Below are 17842 nucleotides of genomic sequence, written 5' to 3'. Positions count from 1 at the left end.
TAAAAAACAGGGATCGTCATATCATGCACCAGGGGTGCACAATGCAATGTGCGCCCAGCCCAAAACGACGTCGTTTTTATATTAAGAGTTTATGTGTATTATGTTAGATTATATGTATTATGTTATGAGTTTATGTGTATTCTATTATACAATTATGTACATTCGAAACATAAGATTTTTTATTTTATTTTATTTTATTTTATTATATAGAAGTTAACGGCAGAAATAGAAAATGAAATTTCTAAAAAAAAAAAAAAAAAGAACAGATACAAAACGATGTCGTTTTGATCAGGACGCACAATGCATTATGCGTCCTGGTGCATGATATAATTTGCCAAAAAACTGGGCTAATTATGCCCTGGACCCGTGTCCACAATGCATTGTGGACACGAGTCCAAAACGACGTCGTTTTTAAGAAAAACGCGTCATTCCAGTTAAAATTTTTTCTTTTTGATTTTGTCTCGCCGTTAACGGCGTTATTCATTTGTGTCATTATGAATACAGTTATGGGATTATGAATGTACAATTATGGCATTATGAATGTACAATTATGACATTATGAATGTAAGTTATAAAATTATAAACACAGAATTATGAAATTATTAACTTACAATTATGAACATATAGTGATAAAATTATGAATATAGAGCTCTAAAAGTGTGAACATGGAGCTTCGAAAATTATGATTTTACAGTTATTGAATTATGAATGTACAGTTACGGAATTATGAATGTACAGTTATGTAATTATGAATGTACAGTTATGGAATTATGAATATACAGAGCTCTGACATTATGAACTTACAATATGAACATATAGTGATAAAATTATGAACATAGAGCTCTAAAATTGTGAACATAGAGCTTCGAAAATTATGAAGTTACAGTTATTGAATTATGAATGCACAGTTAACGGAATTATGAATATACAGTTATGGAAGTATGAATGTACAATTATTGAATTATGAACATAGAGCTCTGACATTATGAACTTACAATTATGAACATATAGTAATAAAATTATGAACATATACTCTTATAATGAATCTGAAATTAAAAAATAAAATAAAATAAATAACAGTGCCTAACGGCACTGTTGCTGGACACGGGTCCAAAGCATAACGATTGAAAAAACTGGGCATGGACTGGGATCGCCTTGTATCGGACTGGTCTTGGTCTAGGCATTTGGAGGCTTGGGGCCCAAGCTCAGAATCAGCCTCTAATTCAGGACCATAATGGTTTAACGTGTTCACACTCAAAGAACAAATGCAATGCAGACTCCGGACACTTACCGCAAAGGTAGCATAAGAAACTCACATCCACTCTCCGGGAAGACAAAGCTACCATTGTTGGAAGAACACCCGCGCCACGGAAAATTCAGGACCTTTGGTGGAACCTTTAAGCCCCATAACTTGCTCCATCCAGTAAAAGGTTGTTGCATAATAACATCCGTGGAGTTTAGCAACCTGTATCCATGTTTCACCGAATAATGGCCTCTCGTGTCACCCTTCCAGCACCAAACATCCTCAAACTGAGTGGAGACCGGAATTTTCAGTATAAGATCAATGTCACGGGGTTGGAAATAATGTTTCAAAATACCAGGATCTCAATCCAACGAGTTTTGATTAATTAGGTCGCAAGCCCTCATTTCCCGATTTCCATCTATGCATGGCATTATTACATATGGGTTCACCGTATCAGGCAGCCAAGGATGTGCCAAATAAGCGTTGAAACACCATCGTCAATTCTTCGAACACAACCTTTACGCAACCGTTCTTGTCCTGCCAAATCGATCTCCAGCAATAAGATGGGTTCGCACCAATCTTCTTGTCCAAAAAGTCCCCATGAGGGAAGTATCTAGCTTTATATATCCGGACAACAAAACTTATTAAAAAAAAAAACAATATGAAAAGGGACTGTAAGGTGCGCCTGACGCCCTACCGAGTGTGTGCAATGCACGCGCCCGTGTGAGCTTCAGCTGTGCGCGAAACGCGCACAACTCCTTTTTAAAATTTTTTTTCTCTCTCTAAGTTGAGCCCACAAATAACTCTTTTGCAGATGAACCCCATTTTTCTCTCTCATGTGTTCTCTCTCATCCATATCAGAAAATACTATTAAAAAAAACCCTAAATAACCTCTGATACGGATGCTCTTATAGAAACTATATAAGAGCATCAATATCAGCAAATCTTTTGAAGTTTATTTACGGTTTTTTAGGGTAGAGTGTCAACATGGCAAAGAGAGATACAAGAGAGAGAGGAGCAGCTCTTTGCAGGAGGAAGAGGTTATTTCTCTTCCCAAGGAAGTAAATGAAGAGAGAGAGCCTGCTGTGCGCGTTGGGCGCACAGCACACGCCCACTGCACGCGCCTCGTGGTGCATCACGCGCGCCTAACTTTCTTTATTTTATTATTATTATTATTATTATTATTATTATTATTATTTTAAAAAAATCAGTTTTCTTTTATTTTATTTTTCCCTTTTTCTCTCTCTTTTCCATATTCTCTTTTCTAATCACACTTACAAAAACTCTTCAAAAACCACAAAATATTTTCACTACTATGGATGCTCTAAGGTTAGTCATTTCACTCACGCACACAACTCTGGCCTATTGGAGATAATGAACCAAAGTCGATTTAATATCGCAAAATAATATTTATATATACACACGAAAATATATAAAATATTATTTGATATATATCCGATATATATATATATATATATATATATATATATATATATATATATATATATATATATATATATATATATATATATATATATATATATATATATAACGGTCCGTTGGCCGATTTTCTCCAAGCTCAGGAGTTCATCGTCTCAAATGATTACCCCGCGATGGGCAACGCAAACGGTATGAAACGTAAATTTCTTGTTTTGAATACTACTTCTAGTGTTCGGTGGAAGCGGTGCCTCTCACACCGCCCTGTATGCAAGTCGGACGTCGAACGGCGGGCTTACATCGAATGGGGAAGGCGGTCGAGGTCGCGGTTCGAACCACTGGGGTGGAAGCCGCGGCGGCCGTTCCGGCCAGAATCACTGTGGTGGGCGCTACGGCCGTGGAGCGCCAAGATGCCAGATATGCCGGTCGCAAGGACACACGACGGTCTACTGCTACAAACGCTATACAACCCAACCTCCGGCTCAGGCTCATGTGGCCACTTCCGGCGACATCCCAGCGGCGGCTCTGGCAGCTCAGGTAGACGGCTGGTATCCGGACACCGGCACAACAACGCATGCGACCCCCGACGCCGGAATGCTGACTCACTCCAATGAGTACACTAGCCCCGATGTGCTGCGAGTCGGTAATGGCGCAGGTTTGACTATTTCACGAGTCGGTCATGCGTAGATCCCATCTGTGTCAAAATCATTATCTTTGTCCAATGTCTTATATGTCTCGTATCTATCCGTACCCCTGTTATCCGTAAATACATTCACTAATGAAAATGATGTTTATTTCGAGTTTCATAACGATTGTTTTATTGTGAAGGATTCCAAAACCAGGGCAATTTTTCTTAAGGGGCCAACATTTAGGGGATTGTACAAGCTTCCGGTCACCCGAAGTCTTGTTGCGTATGTCAGTTCCCGCACCACTCCAGATGTGTGGCACCGCAGGCTAGGTCACCCGCACAGTGTTGTCCAACGTTGTGTCCTTTAGAGTTGTCCAGTTCTACCAAATAAAGCCAACGCCTCAATGTCATGCACGGCTTGTCACCTTGGCAAGTCGTCACGTTTTAAATTAGATAGTATAGAAAATTCTAGCAATAATGTTCTAGATTTGATTTTTACTAATATCTAGGGTATCGTTATTTTCTGCTATTTGTAGATGACTACTCGCGTTTCTGCTGGTTTTACCCATTACCGGTGAAATCGGACATATATAAAATATTCGAGTCGTTTCGTGTGTTGGTAGAGCGCCAATTTTCGCGTTCTATCAAGTCCATTCAGTCGGATTTAGGGGGTGAGTACCGAAAATTACGTATTCCAAACAAAGGGTATTAACCACCATCAGTCATGTGCTTATACACACGAGCAAAATGACAGAGTTGAACGCTGGAACAGACATATCGTTGAAACCGGCCTCGCTCTGCTTGCCGAAGGCTCAGTACCCTTACAATATTGGTACTATGCCTTTGAAACCGCTACGTGCCTAATTAATTATCTACCAACTCTGGTGCTAAACTTTGAGAGTCCTTACTCCCGTCTATACAAACACCCACTGCCATACACCTTTCTACGTGTCTTTGGGTGCCGGTGTTACCCCTATCTTTGGCCATACAATCGGCACAAGATAGAGTATCGCTCGGCCCCGTGTGTCTTCCTAGGTTACCCTCCGCCCTTTAGGGGATATAGATGCATGGATTTGACAAGTGAGAAAACCTACATCTGTCGTCATGTCCGGTTCGACGAGACAGTTTTTCCGTTTACCGCTAGACAAACGGAACCCGACACGCCACGCCTACCGTGGGCTTCCGGGCCCATAATACCACGGCCAACGCTGGCGGACACTTTGCCACGTCACGGCCCAGTCAACACTGGGTCCGAGCCCACTCCGCTCACGCGTGACCCCGCCCCTCTGGCTATCGAAGGTCCCGCACCTGTTGCAGATCGCCGTGTGACAACCCGTGGTCAACCACAAGACCGAGGTCACGTCATGCGCCTCTGTCACATGAATCGAGGCACAAACGAACAATTTCATGCCCTAATTGCAACCACTTATCCAACTTGTTACTCCCAGGCTGTAGGGCACCCGCAATAGCGTGAAGCAATGGACCAGGAGTTCAATGCACTCATTCACAACAGCACTTGGCGGCTTGTTCCTCCTGAATCGCACATGAATATCATTGGGTGCAAATGGGTGTTCCGCACCAAGCGGACCGCTGATGGTTCAGTTGAACGCTATAAAACCCGTCTGGTTGCCAAAAGCTTCAACCAGGTAGCAGGCGAGGATTTCTTTGACACCTTCAGTCCGGTTGTAAAACCGACTACGGTACGGTTGCTCTTTTCTCTTGCAGCCTCTCACAGCTGGACTCTACGTCAGTTAGACGTACACAATGCATTTCTAAATGGCTACCTAGCAGAGACAGTCTATATGAAGCAACCACCGGGATACGAACATCCAACCCATCCTGACCACGTCTGTCATCTGCAACGCTCTCTCTATGGCCTAAAACATGCCCCGCGGGCCTGGTTTAAAATGCTTCATGAATTTCTACTACTTGCAGGTTTCACATCATCTAAGACGGATGTCTCACTGTTTCATTATACCGCAGGGTCTTCTCGAGTATTTCTGTTTGTCTATGTCAACGATATTATTATGTTGGGAAACGACGCCACTTTGATTACAACTTTGCTCGACCGCCTGTCTTCCACATTCAAAATCCGGGACCTTGGCAAATCGGGATTCTTCTTGGGCATTGAGACCATTCCGACAGACGATGGCTACATACTTTCACAACGGCGCTATATGACTGACCTACTAAATTAGTCTGGCATGGTAGATTGCAAGCCACTAAGCACACTCGTGGCCGTCACACAGCCAGTCACTCCGACTGCGACACCCTATGAGAATCCGATGCAATACCGCCGCATTGTTGGGGCCCTGCAGTATCTGACGATCACGCGGCCAGACCTCTCCTATGCTGTCAACCGCTTATGCCAGTTCATGCACTCACCGACTACTGATCACTGGGGTTTGGTTAAACGCGTGCTACGCTACATAAAGGGCACTCTCGACTACGGCTTGAGCCTGAGGGCCTCCTCCACTACCGCTATCCATGCCTTCTCCGACTCCGACTGGGCAGGATGCCTGGTAGACAGAAAGAGCACCAGTGGGTATGCCGTCTTTCTATGTAGCAATCTGGTTTCTTGGCTATCCAGAAAGCAACGGACTGTGGCTAGATCATCTACTGAAGCTGAGTACAAAGCCTTGGCGGATGTTTCCGCTGAGGTGACGTTGAATGTCTCGCTCATGCGTGAATAATAATAATAATAATAATAATAATAATAATAATAATAATAATAATAATAATAATAATAATAATAATAATAATAATAATAATAATAATAATAATAATAACAATAATAACAATAATAATAACAATAATAATAATAATAATAGTTGGTCATAGGGGTAAAGTTTGGGAAGAATGAACAGGGATCGAGTCTCACCCGCAGTAGTATGGCAGCAACTTCTCAAAGTGAGGGGGACTCCTTGTGCATGATTTTACATCCTCCCAGATGCTCTGTCGCGTCGGGGTGTAGGGAGCCCTTAATTAGGTTTAGGGTTCAACCTTTTGGAAGATTGTTGTTGATTTAGCTACACTATATATGCATGCTTGAAGACTTCGTACCAGCTGCGATATATCAAAGGAAAGTGGCATTAACCCTTTTCTTTTACTCACTGTGCTTTATTTTATTTTTGTACATTGAGGGCAATATAATGTACTTCTTTAAGTGTGGGTTATTCAGGGTTGATTACATTCTAGTGCATGCTGGTTTATAATTGTTACTATCTTTTTGTGTGCCTTTAGCTTGGTGTACGTACGTTTAGTTTATTCTTATTTTTGATCTCATTAATCTTTTCCTTGAATGGCGCATGTTAGTCATTTTGACACCTTATGCATAAGAGCATTTTTTGGTTTAGTCTCTTTCATATATATAATTAATTAGATCTTGAATGAATGTCCTATCCTTTTTTTTTGAAGTCAATGTCCTATCCTTTTCTTGTTGCAATCATTCAACAACAACAACAACAAATGAACTCAATACACTCAACTTGAGTACCTAGAACTTCTTGCATTAAAAAAAAAAAAAACAAAAAAAAAACAAAAAAAAAAATCTCTGTTGCTCTTGATCAAATGAAAAACAATAGTCTTTATTACGATTATCAAGAATATGAGCTTGCTTAACACACTAATGATAGGGCAAGTATATTAAAGGTATGTCATATTGAATAACTGAGCGTTGACATATCCACAAGTGGCCAGCAACTATTTACATTAAAAAAAAAAAAAAAAAAAAAAAAAAAAAAAAAAAAAAAAAAAGTCTTGAAATTCTTAAATGAACCAAAAGCTAGGCCAGCAAGTGAGGGACTCTAATGCAACTAATTTGGATTCTAATTACCTTGAATGGTTATAGTTTACATTGTGCACCAAGGTCCATATAAGTTTTGCTTGTGGACAAATGATATCTGAATGATAAAGTTTGTTATCCAGTTTTATATAGAAGGGACTTATCAATTAATGCCTTGTTTATGAATGTCTATGGTTTGGGAGTCAATTTGCAAACTAATACTTGCGTTGCTCCTTGGTTAGGATTTTTGAAGATTTTTATTTTGTGTATTTCTTCTACAAATCCTCACGAGACCTCACTCGTCCACTAAGGGAAACCTAAGGGTTTAAAGGGCTTGTTGAACAAGCTAAGTGAAATCGTGTCATCTATGGAAGTGATTTCTTCTTTTATTATTTCCTTGAGCTATATTATTTTGGTCGAAATTGTCACTTATTTTAGGGTTTGCTTGCGGACAAGCAAATGTTAAAATGTTAGGTGTTTTATAAGTGTTTAATTTCACTTATTTTCAATATCATATTTATAATGATTTTGCTAGTATCTTGCTTAATTTGGTGAAATATAAAAATGACAAAATATGCAATTTATAACATGCTAAGAGAAAAGATAGACATGTTAACACGCTCATAAACAAGGCCTTGCAACATATTAATAATATTTTCGTCATATCTCTTTCATAGTTTAATTTAGTATTAGGACAACAAAAATTACTCTTTATATATTTACAACCTATATGAACGACATTATTAAACACAAAAGATAAATTTTAAAATTAAACAAAAGAATTAATTTAATTTAATGAAAAATAAATAAGAAACTTATAAAATGGTCAAAGAGATTATCCTAAGTTATTTTAGATTAATGGGCTAAGATATTGCCAAAACTTATAACTCAGGCAGTTACCTTATCATCAACTTCCTAGTTCCTGCTAGCGAAAGATACAGTAAACTTAAACAAAACCAAAATTTACATGGTGTGAATGACCCAGAAACACAAGTTTCTGCTAAATGAATATTATTGTGCAATACCAAAATTGAATCAATACAATTGTCTTAACGACGAATTACAGTTCGAGTTTGATACATTCATGTGTGTCTTTTAAACTACAGTTCTTAGAGTGAGTTATACTGTGACGGTGAACAAGTAGAGCTTTAGCACCAAAGCAAGAGCAAGCTGCAACAGAAAGATACCAACTACAATCAAGAACCACCTCTCACCGGAAGAGGTGATGTGGGTCTTGAGATTAAGTGCGACGAAGGTGGCGGACATGAACCCTGCTACACCAGCAATCACCCATCTGAAAATTTCGAAAGGGACAACAGAGAGGCACTACAGCAAAACAAGATGGACGTCAGATGTCATCAAGTAATATAATCTCATGGTTCTTAATTACGATAATCCTTAAAGACACCAATGCTTGTGTTTGGTAACCCCTATATTTGCCAACTGGCTGCAAGGTAATTTAAAAATCACTGATAAATACAGACCAATAGTTATGATTTGTTCCTGTTTGTGATAAACTGGGGTGTTTGGTAGGATGGAATTGCAATTACATTCCTACCAAATTCCATGGAATTTCTATTCCATAATTTGGTTGGAGGGGATTGCAATCCCTCCAACCATGGAATTGTAATACATAGGGTCCCCCGATGAATTGCAATTCCACAAAAAAATACAGTTTTGCCCTTTTATTATTATTATTATCATTATTATTATACAAGGGCATTTTAGTCTTTATTCACTTCTTCCCTTTCAATTCCCAACAATTCTATTCATGTCTACCAAACAATGGAATTTGAATTCCCACCATCTTTTCTCATAGAATTACAATTCCTTCCCCCCTAATTCCCTCCTTCCAAGTTCCAACCAAATGCCCCATAAAAGGAGTCAGACAGTCACTTGTAACTCGCAAGCTTAAGCCTTCAGAGACCATTTGGAACAAGAAAATGTCAACCCTAATAGATTAGATTCACAAGAACCTATCCTATGTCCCAATGGAATGTAAAAGAACTTGAATATCAAACACTTACCAATGCAGGGATGAAGATGAACAGGGAATATCCATAAAGACAGAACAGTTGAACAATGCCAGCTGGAGCAGAGAAGTACTTGAGAATTACATATAAGCAGAGAGGGACTATCAGTACATATCCATAGAATAAGCCTGCAGACCAAGTCATCAGATTGATGTCATACTCCCATTCTTTGTCCTGAAGCTTGTGGGATAGATATGTAACAAACGTGCCAATGGAAGCTGCCACAAATATCAAGGTAGTGCATATCCAGAATGGTCCATACCTGCAAGAGAAAAAAAATACAATATTGGGGTGGGCACTATATGCTTTTTAATAAACAACCACTTAAGATTGAAGGCTATTTTGAGCATATGAATTTCATGAAAAGACATTTTCCAAGTGTTTACAACTCTGTCCATATGAACACAGTGACAGAAGTGCATGAAAATAAAGATTCAATAAACAACAAAAACCTGGCGATGTATAAAAATCAGGTCATCAGTTAATATAGATCATTGGATTCTATAAACTGCTTCATGAACGCATGTAACAGTGAGCATTTTATTCTAAAATTAGATGTATTCAAGTTTTTAACACTAATACAGATTACTTTCAGATAAAAGACATATAGAACATTATAAAGACATCTCTCAGATCTTTTCATCTATTAGTGTATAAAGACATAGTGGATGCTACTTGAAAAAAAGAGCAAAAGACTAATACTCCAGTATCAATTGAAGCAACTGAGGGAGCATGGTCAACTATATCGGATTATCGGATGACTTAGATGTCAAATGTAGTCAGAAATAGCACAAAATACTGAATTTAATCTGAACTAAACAGAGTGTCAAAGTCATGAGCATTTCATTGAAACACAACTGAGAATTTTGGCTCAAAAGTTTTAAAACAATCTTTCAACACCATAATATCAATTTATGAATGTGAGTTAGAGGCAGAACTAAACAAACCAAGGATGCAAACATACTGAATAACTTGAGAAATTGACAAAATATACATAAATGAAAAAGTAAGGCAACATACAAATCTGGGCTACTAGAAGTCTTCTCAGTAAAGGCTCCGCTGAAAGGAAAGAGTGAATCTTTTATTCTGTCTAAAACATCAGATGTGTCGACGTCAAAATAGGGCTTGTAAGCAGCAATGGTGAAAACACCCAACCAGCCACTCGGCTGCTGCTGCTCCTGCTGGGGCACTTCAGAACCAGATGCTGGTTTGGAGAAGGTATCTAAAACAATAAATCAAAATTATGATTTCTTACAAGCAGCAACAGAAAATTCAATATGGAATAAATTAACACAACTTTTAATCTTTTTATATGTATTTTCTTTGAGAGAAAATAAGGAAAAAATAACAGTTCCCCAGAGTCTTTTAGTTGCCTTTTCCCCAACACAACCTTACACATAACCCTCATCTTATAGTACTTGACATTTATGTAGCACCGGTAAAAGTTCCAACCAACACCCAAATCAAACAAATAAAAAATTCTGCAAACTGTCAGAATAGAGGGTAACAGGGTAACAACTAACAAGTCAGAACAAAACTACAGAATAGAAACTTCCTTTTGATTTCCGAAGGTCAAAGTGACAAACCTTTGTAGCACATGCTTTGCAGCAAGCAGAGTACTTTTTCAAATTCTCTCACTCCTTCAAAGTGAGGATGAAAGTTACCTAAGAAACTCACAGGTATTTACCAGTTGAGCCTCAAGTTTTGAAACAAATATAACCCAAGAACCTCGAGTATATCGTTGCCACAGATTGGCTCCTACTACCAGCATATATCAATTGAACTGGGATCAAACAGCATTCATCTCACCGTCTTGTCATCAAACACCCAGGTTCCAATTACTGCAACCCCAACATCTAAATTGCCCTCAATACTCAACACACAGTCAACCCAAAGACCTAAAACAGACTTAGCAACTTGAAGTGTTGTGAAATCATATGTGCAGGCTAATCAACTAGTAGTATACATGAGTCATGACTACGAATCACTCATCATCCACAAAACCTTAATTCTCGATCTTCTCAAAATCCCAGCTAGACATTAAGCTTACTGCATTTTTTTTTCTAACTCAGCCTAAATTCTTCTCCACCTTGACACCAATTCGAAATGCAACAAAACGAAATCTCGAATTAGATACATAACTATAGAGGACATACCATCAGCATCACGAGGTGGCCCAGAGCTACGTGAGATTTTCCCCTGTGAAGTCGAAGGCGGAAAGGTCTGAAGATTCGACTCTGCAACAATTCCAACAAATATGCTTTCAATTTATCAGAAACCGATCACCCCCAAAAAAAATAACAGGAGGAGAGATTATAAACTACACGAAGCAAATTTGCACATTAACAAATTCCGTTACCAGTGAATTTGACAGAAACTTGGGATGGAGGATCTGCTACTGCCTGCAAAATTGCACAGAATAACTAGATCTGGTGCTATTATTGAGAATAAGAAAGTGAGAGATTAAAGAGATTAACTTACAGGAACAGATCCGGAGACATTTTGATTATCAATGGCAGTGTAATTGCTTGACATCATCTTTGCGATTCAGTATTATCTGTGCTTGTATGTATATTTATCTATATATACATATAACAATATGTAATTTTTGAAGAAGAAGCTCTTATTCGAGGCCCGGCCTGCAGAGCTTCGCTTTCTTCTTCAGGGATCTTGCGAAGGAGATCTACCATTCTCCGTTTAAAGATTAACAAAAAAAAAAAAAAAAAAAAAAAAAAAGTTAAAATACAGTAATAATTTTAATTTAAAAAGAGTTAATTGTAATTTCAGCCTCCATATTATTATATTTTGAATTTTTAATTTACAAATTTAAAATTGATTAGATTTAATATCTTTTTTTTTTTTAGTACTATTGATTCTGTTACAACTTACAATGTAATATTTGTCTATGTATACTTTCTTAATTTATTATATCGATGTCCATTATTTAAAACACGTAACTTAAGTTTTCTATTAAAATTTAAAATAAGATATTTTAAAATTAAATATGATATATTTGTTATTGTCAATAATTAAATATTATGAATTTTTAATTAGAGTTAAAAATTAAAAACACAATAATGAAGAAACAAATTAAGGGGTATTCAATCTAGATTTGTATGACAGTTACAAATATTTAAGGGCTTTAATCCTTTAAATGGTTAGTGGTATTCGATTTAAACTTTTAAATTACTCTTTAAAGGGGTGTTTGGTTGAATGGTTCGCAAAAAAAAATATTTTTCATGGAAAATGTTTTTCTAAGAGTGGAGGAAAATTTTGTTTTATGTTGCTTGGTTTGATGGAAAATATTTTTCATTAGAAGTGGAGTTCCTGAAAGTTGAGAAAAAACAAATTATGAGGAAAAGGGTGGTATTTTGTTTTTCGCATGACTTGGGAAGAAAATATAACATGGATGGACTATTATACCTTCCAGCAATCATACTGTGGACCGCGATCCATAAAGCTTTGTGGACCATAGTTCAAAACGACAGCCCACTATAGTTTATCTAAACTGACATTGTCCTCACGTATTATTTTTATTATATTATTAAATGAAATTGCAATTGAATTGAAATGAAACTGTAATTGTGTTGAAATGAAACTGTAGTGTATACAAAATGAAACTGAATAACAATTTCATATATTTCAGTGTATATTGTCAAAAGAAACTGTAGTGCATATTTGATGTCTGGACCACAATGCATTCTTTACAAGGTATTATCTGTTCTATACTCTCTCTTAAACATTTTCAGCTCAAAGAATCCAAGCCCCAGGTATCATCTGTTCTATACTCTCTCTTAAACATTTTCAGCTTAATGAATCCAAGCCCCCACCATGGGTTTGAACCGATGACTATCCATTTAGAATGGTAATCGGGATGCCATCACATTATAATTTGCATTATACCTTCATAAAAGTTTCTTAATTACATAGCTATATATATATATATATATCAAACGTAAGTCATTTATTAGTTGATGAATAAGACAATAGAGTCAGGAGGGACCGAGTACCAATACATAGAATGATCCTAATCAAAAGTTAACGAAGCTAAAGTATGAGCATGTAAATTAAGTGCCATAGCAACAAAACTTATAGAGCAATAAGTAAATAAAGACATAGTCATCCTACATGGATCTACAACTACCCCAACGTAGGACAAGATAGCCGTAGATTCCGAGCATATCGCATTCCTTAGCACTGAGCAGTCCATTAGGAGATCCACATCTAACACGTTTCGTTCCTTAAGCCAAGATAAGACTTCTTTGCAAGTCAGTGCCTCCGCTATAACTGGTGAGAAACAGCCCGGTAGTTTGCCGTTTGTCGCGGCCTTGAACGAGCCGTGGGCACGAAGCACGACTCCATATGTTGCCTCCCCTGTGTACTGTGTAACACCCCACTTTTCTAAAACCTTAATGACAAATACTTAACTTAAAAGGAATACTAACAAGCATAATAAGTTGACTATTCATAATTAAGAGGTGTCACCGTCACAATCACCATACTTGGTGATTGCACAGGCAAAGAAATGATCTAAACTTTAACAAACTTACTACCTAAAATAAACTTGGGGAATGAAACCTCGGTGTCTAGCAACCATCAAAACAGCTGGATAGGTCTACAACCCAAGTCTCAAAATAAACATAACTGAACAAGAGTTTAGACTACAACTAGCACACTAAGCTAATCTAGTCTAACTCGGTCGCTCTCAAGAACTGGGCTCATCTGAAAGGGGTTAACAAACAAACAAGTAGAAAGCAACCCGTTAGCACGAAGCTAAGTATAGCGTCACTCAACCCTGTAAAATACTACAGTATATACTTTTGAAAAACATTTGTTTCACACACTTAGATAAAGTATTCTCAATCACTTAAGCAACATTTAACATGCTCAACATGATTTCTATATGCTTACACCCTAATTATCAAATCAGCATACTTCATCAATTATTTAACTTATCAACGAGTTCTTACTTGCACATACTCCTCTTATCATGACGATATACACTAATCATACGCAAACTGATGGTTAAATAATATACTTATGCTTTAACAAGCAATCTCATGCTAACATATATCTTCACAACAATCTCATATCATCATAAATCTCAATAAGCAATCTCATGTCATCACATAACTCAATAAGCAATCTCATGCTATCACATACTCAATAAGCAATCTCATGCTATCATATAGCTCAATAAGCAATCTCATGCTAGCATATATCTCAATAAGCAATCTCATGTTATCATATATCTCAATAAGCAATCTCATGCTATCATATATCTCAATAAGCAATCTCATGCTATCATATATCTCAATAAGCAATCTCATGCTATTATATATCTCAATAAGCAATCTCATGCTATCAAATAACTCAGTAAGCAATCTCATGCTATCATATATCTCAATAAGCAATCTCATGCTATCAAATAACGAATGAAAGACAATACAATGTCATGCCTCTTATCCTAGTTTCATGCAACACGTGCAAATCATTTAGTCATGCAATAAGATGAACATGACGCTTTAGTATAAGTATAGATAGATATACATATATACTCTTTCTTTTGTAACAAGGAACACTTATTCTGTGGCGGTTTCTTAGAGCCACAATGACTTGCTTTTCTCTTCTTTCACGTGAGTCACACAAACTCGCTTTTCTCTTCTCTTTCTCTAGAGTCACAATGACTTGCTTTTTTTACTTATACTCGTGGACGAGGTAGGAACTTCACCATAATGTGAATGGACCTATCTGGGCTCGGCATCTAGCCGGCCTAATACTCATATCGCCCACAGAACCACTCTCTTGGTTCTTTTCTCAAACTCTGTGGAATCAGGTATCAAACTCTCATTGTGCACACCCCCTGACCAGGATTCCAAGCCTGTTGGGAAGCTTCCAACCTAGTAACTCGGGAATATCTACCTCGTTACTTCATATCGAATCGCAATGTTCGTTTCTTTCTTTCTTTATCTTTTCTTCCAAAAGGACATAGTCCTAACGGGCCTCCTAAATCTCGGATTACTCACACTAGATACATATAGATATAGTTCATGCATTTCAAACTCATGCAACAACTTTACTTATGCACATATCTTCTCAACAACTTCTCTTTTCTCACAAATTGGAAATCATTTATCATGTCTTCTCAATGCAACTAGATAATTATTTTTCAAAATAGATATTGGTTTTTGAAAGAATACTTAGGCTTACTTAGAGCCAATGATGCACTTTAAATCATGAAATGCTAATATGCTCTTTACTGTAAGGAAATTCTCAATTTCTCTTTTACTGTGAAACAAGCAAATAAAGTGCTACTTCATGCTTATAATTCAAGACTTGGCAATTCTTCTTAGCAAGTATTGATCATGCTCTTTAAACTCAAAAATGGACATGATGCTTCAATACTTCACTTTACTGTGCCACAATATTCATGCTCTATACAACCAAACACTTAATATTCTTGGCAAAATTCTCAAATATTCACAATGAATACTTAGGCATGCTAATCAAGCAAACTTTGGCAAATAATGAACATACTTCTTAATCTATCAATCAAATAATTGTCATGCTTCTCAAACAAATAGTCAAGATCAATTACTTCACATTTTCATTATCTGCAAATGTTCCCAGACAACTTCTATAGCATGAAACATCACAAATTCTATTGCAAATTACTCATTTCTACTCCAAATTCGATGAAATCAAATTCTACTCGTGCGTCGTGATGATCCCGAGTGTCCGAGACAAAGGGACCGCGAGTCCCGATCCAAATGACATGTAGCTGAGCCACAATAACCCGCCCACTACACAGCTTTGGCCTGGCGGGGCTTGAGGAGCCCCGCCGCTTGGATCCGCCAAGCGGCGGCCTATGGCCACGGCTCTAGCTGTGAGCCGTGCCCTAGGGTCGTTCCTTCACGGGGCTTGCCAACGGTTCCTGACTAGGGCCGTTGACTAGATTCGTGACTCCATCTGGTGCACACTGTCTGTGCACCAGTGGGGTTCTTCTTCACCTGAAAACAAATACAGGGCAATCTAACACTCCCAAATCCTCAACAACATATCATAGATCAACAATAAATCACTTAATAGCTCGACCACATCGATAATCTAGCATTTCTACACATTTCAACATTTATCTTGACTTCACATAGTCTATAAAAAGAGGTGGGAGTCTATGAGTTATATACTTTATAGATCAAAAGTTCTTAGTTAAATCTTTCTAGAGGTACATAGTATTTCCCAAAATATAAGATGTTAATAACTAAGTAGTTTTAGGGAAATGATTGAATAAGCTTCAAATATCTATATGATCAAATATATACCTCATACATAGTTATATATGTACATATTCCCAAAATCAAGTATAACATTTTCCAAAACATATAAGTACATATATGTAATTCTAGAATAGAGCTTTCTTGGCAAATCATAGCTTTTGGTAGTTCAAACCCTTCTCAACATATTTATGATTTTCTATTTAAAAAAACACTTTTAAATATAAATAACCCTTCAAGCCCAAATAATATCTTATCTAATCCAAGATAATTTCTCAAAGGTTAGAGTTGCTCAGTTGGAATGGGTTTTAATTATTAATCAAGATAATAGGGGTTCAAATTGTAATCATAGCTTTTGGTAGTTCAAATCCTTCTCAACATATTTATGATTTTCTATAAAAAAAAAAAAAATACTTTTAAATATAAATAACCCTTCAAGACCAAATAACATCTTATCTAATCCAAGATAATTTCTTAAAGGTTAGAGTTGCTTAGTTGGAATGGGTTCTAATTATTAATCAAGATATTAGGGGTTCAAATCACACCTTAAACAATTTTACCAAGCATAATAGCACAAATTAAAACCAAAAAGCAAGCTGTGGCATAGGGAATCGATCCCAAGCCTACCATGGCACAAACCAGTACCCAGACCAGTGAACTATAGCGGACATTGGTGATGGAACTCGTGTAGTTCCATTATCAAGGACTGTGGATTCACCGCAGTGGACTCTGCCTACTGCCTATTATGTGATTGTCTATAAGCAGTCAAAGTACCTATGAGGTCCCTGTACTATAGTATTTTGTTCAATTTAGTCCTTCTACTTTAATTTTTTTCAATTTAATCCCTGTACTTTGAAAAGTGAAACAATGAAGGACAATAATTGATGTGGCACTAACATTATTTCTGCCACGTCATCATACTTACATGCCAATATATTTAAATATTATTTTACAAATATTTAAAATTAATTATTTTTACCACCAATATATTACATTAATATGTCACAAATAAATACATAAATATTTGCTCATATAAGCTATTGTCCCTACCAGGACTATGTGGTCCAATGGTATCCGGGTTGGATTTTCATTTGGAAGGTTGTGAGTTCAAGCCTCAGTGGAGGCGTTATTAGCTCTTTGTGTTTCAGTAGGTTGAGAAAGTATATGAACAGATACTACAATGTAATAGAGCTAGTAGCATTCAAAAAAAAAAAAAAAAAGCTATTGTCCTTAATTGTTTCAATTTTTAAACTATAGGGACTAAATTGAACAAAACACTATAGTACAGGGACCTCATATGTACTTTGATGTCTATAAGCTCATTTGATTTTTAATTATTTTTTCATTTTTATAAATTAAAATTCTTTATTTATGAAAGCATTGATACTATTATTTTAGATTTGAGATGTATATATAGTTGTTTGTATGTGTATGTAAAATTGT

At 36.9% G+C, this 17842-nt stretch overlaps 2 protein-coding genes and 1 long non-coding RNA gene across 3 annotated transcripts; 2 read left to right on the top strand and 1 right to left on the bottom strand.

Annotated features, from left to right (window-relative positions):
• The first annotated feature begins 5512 nt into the window (after positions 1 to 5512).
• On the top strand, positions 5513 to 6001 carry LOC109181259 (uncharacterized mitochondrial protein AtMg00810-like). The gene has a single exon (XM_019331011.1). The coding sequence runs from the start codon at positions 5513 to 5515 to the stop codon at positions 5999 to 6001; it is 489 nt and encodes a 162-aa protein (XP_019186556.1).
• A 2037-nt stretch (positions 6002 to 8038) lies between these two features.
• Positions 8039 to 11850, bottom strand: LOC109182082 (protein YIPF1 homolog). The gene is made up of 6 exons (XM_019332129.1): positions 11607 to 11850; positions 11485 to 11527; positions 11282 to 11362; positions 10146 to 10347; positions 9120 to 9387; positions 8039 to 8418 (listed from the first exon to the last, which is right to left on the bottom strand). The coding sequence occupies exons 1-6, from the start codon at positions 11661 to 11663 to the stop codon at positions 8212 to 8214; spliced, it is 858 nt and encodes a 285-aa protein (XP_019187674.1). The 5' UTR covers positions 11664 to 11850; the 3' UTR covers positions 8039 to 8211.
• On the top strand, positions 8426 to 8783 carry LOC109182083. The gene is made up of 2 exons (XR_002054326.1): positions 8426 to 8515; positions 8547 to 8783. It is a non-coding gene; the product is annotated as an uncharacterized LOC109182083 (long non-coding RNA).
• Positions 11851 to 17842: the final 5992 nt, after the last annotated feature.

Source organism: Ipomoea nil, unplaced genomic scaffold (genome assembly GCF_001879475.1).
Source record: "Ipomoea nil cultivar Tokyo-kokei standard unplaced genomic scaffold, Asagao_1.1 scaffold1043, whole genome shotgun sequence".
Taxonomy (NCBI): Eukaryota; Viridiplantae; Streptophyta; class Magnoliopsida; order Solanales; family Convolvulaceae; genus Ipomoea; species Ipomoea nil.
Note: the sequence above shows the minus strand (reverse complement) of the source record. Positions and strands in the feature narration are given on the sequence as shown.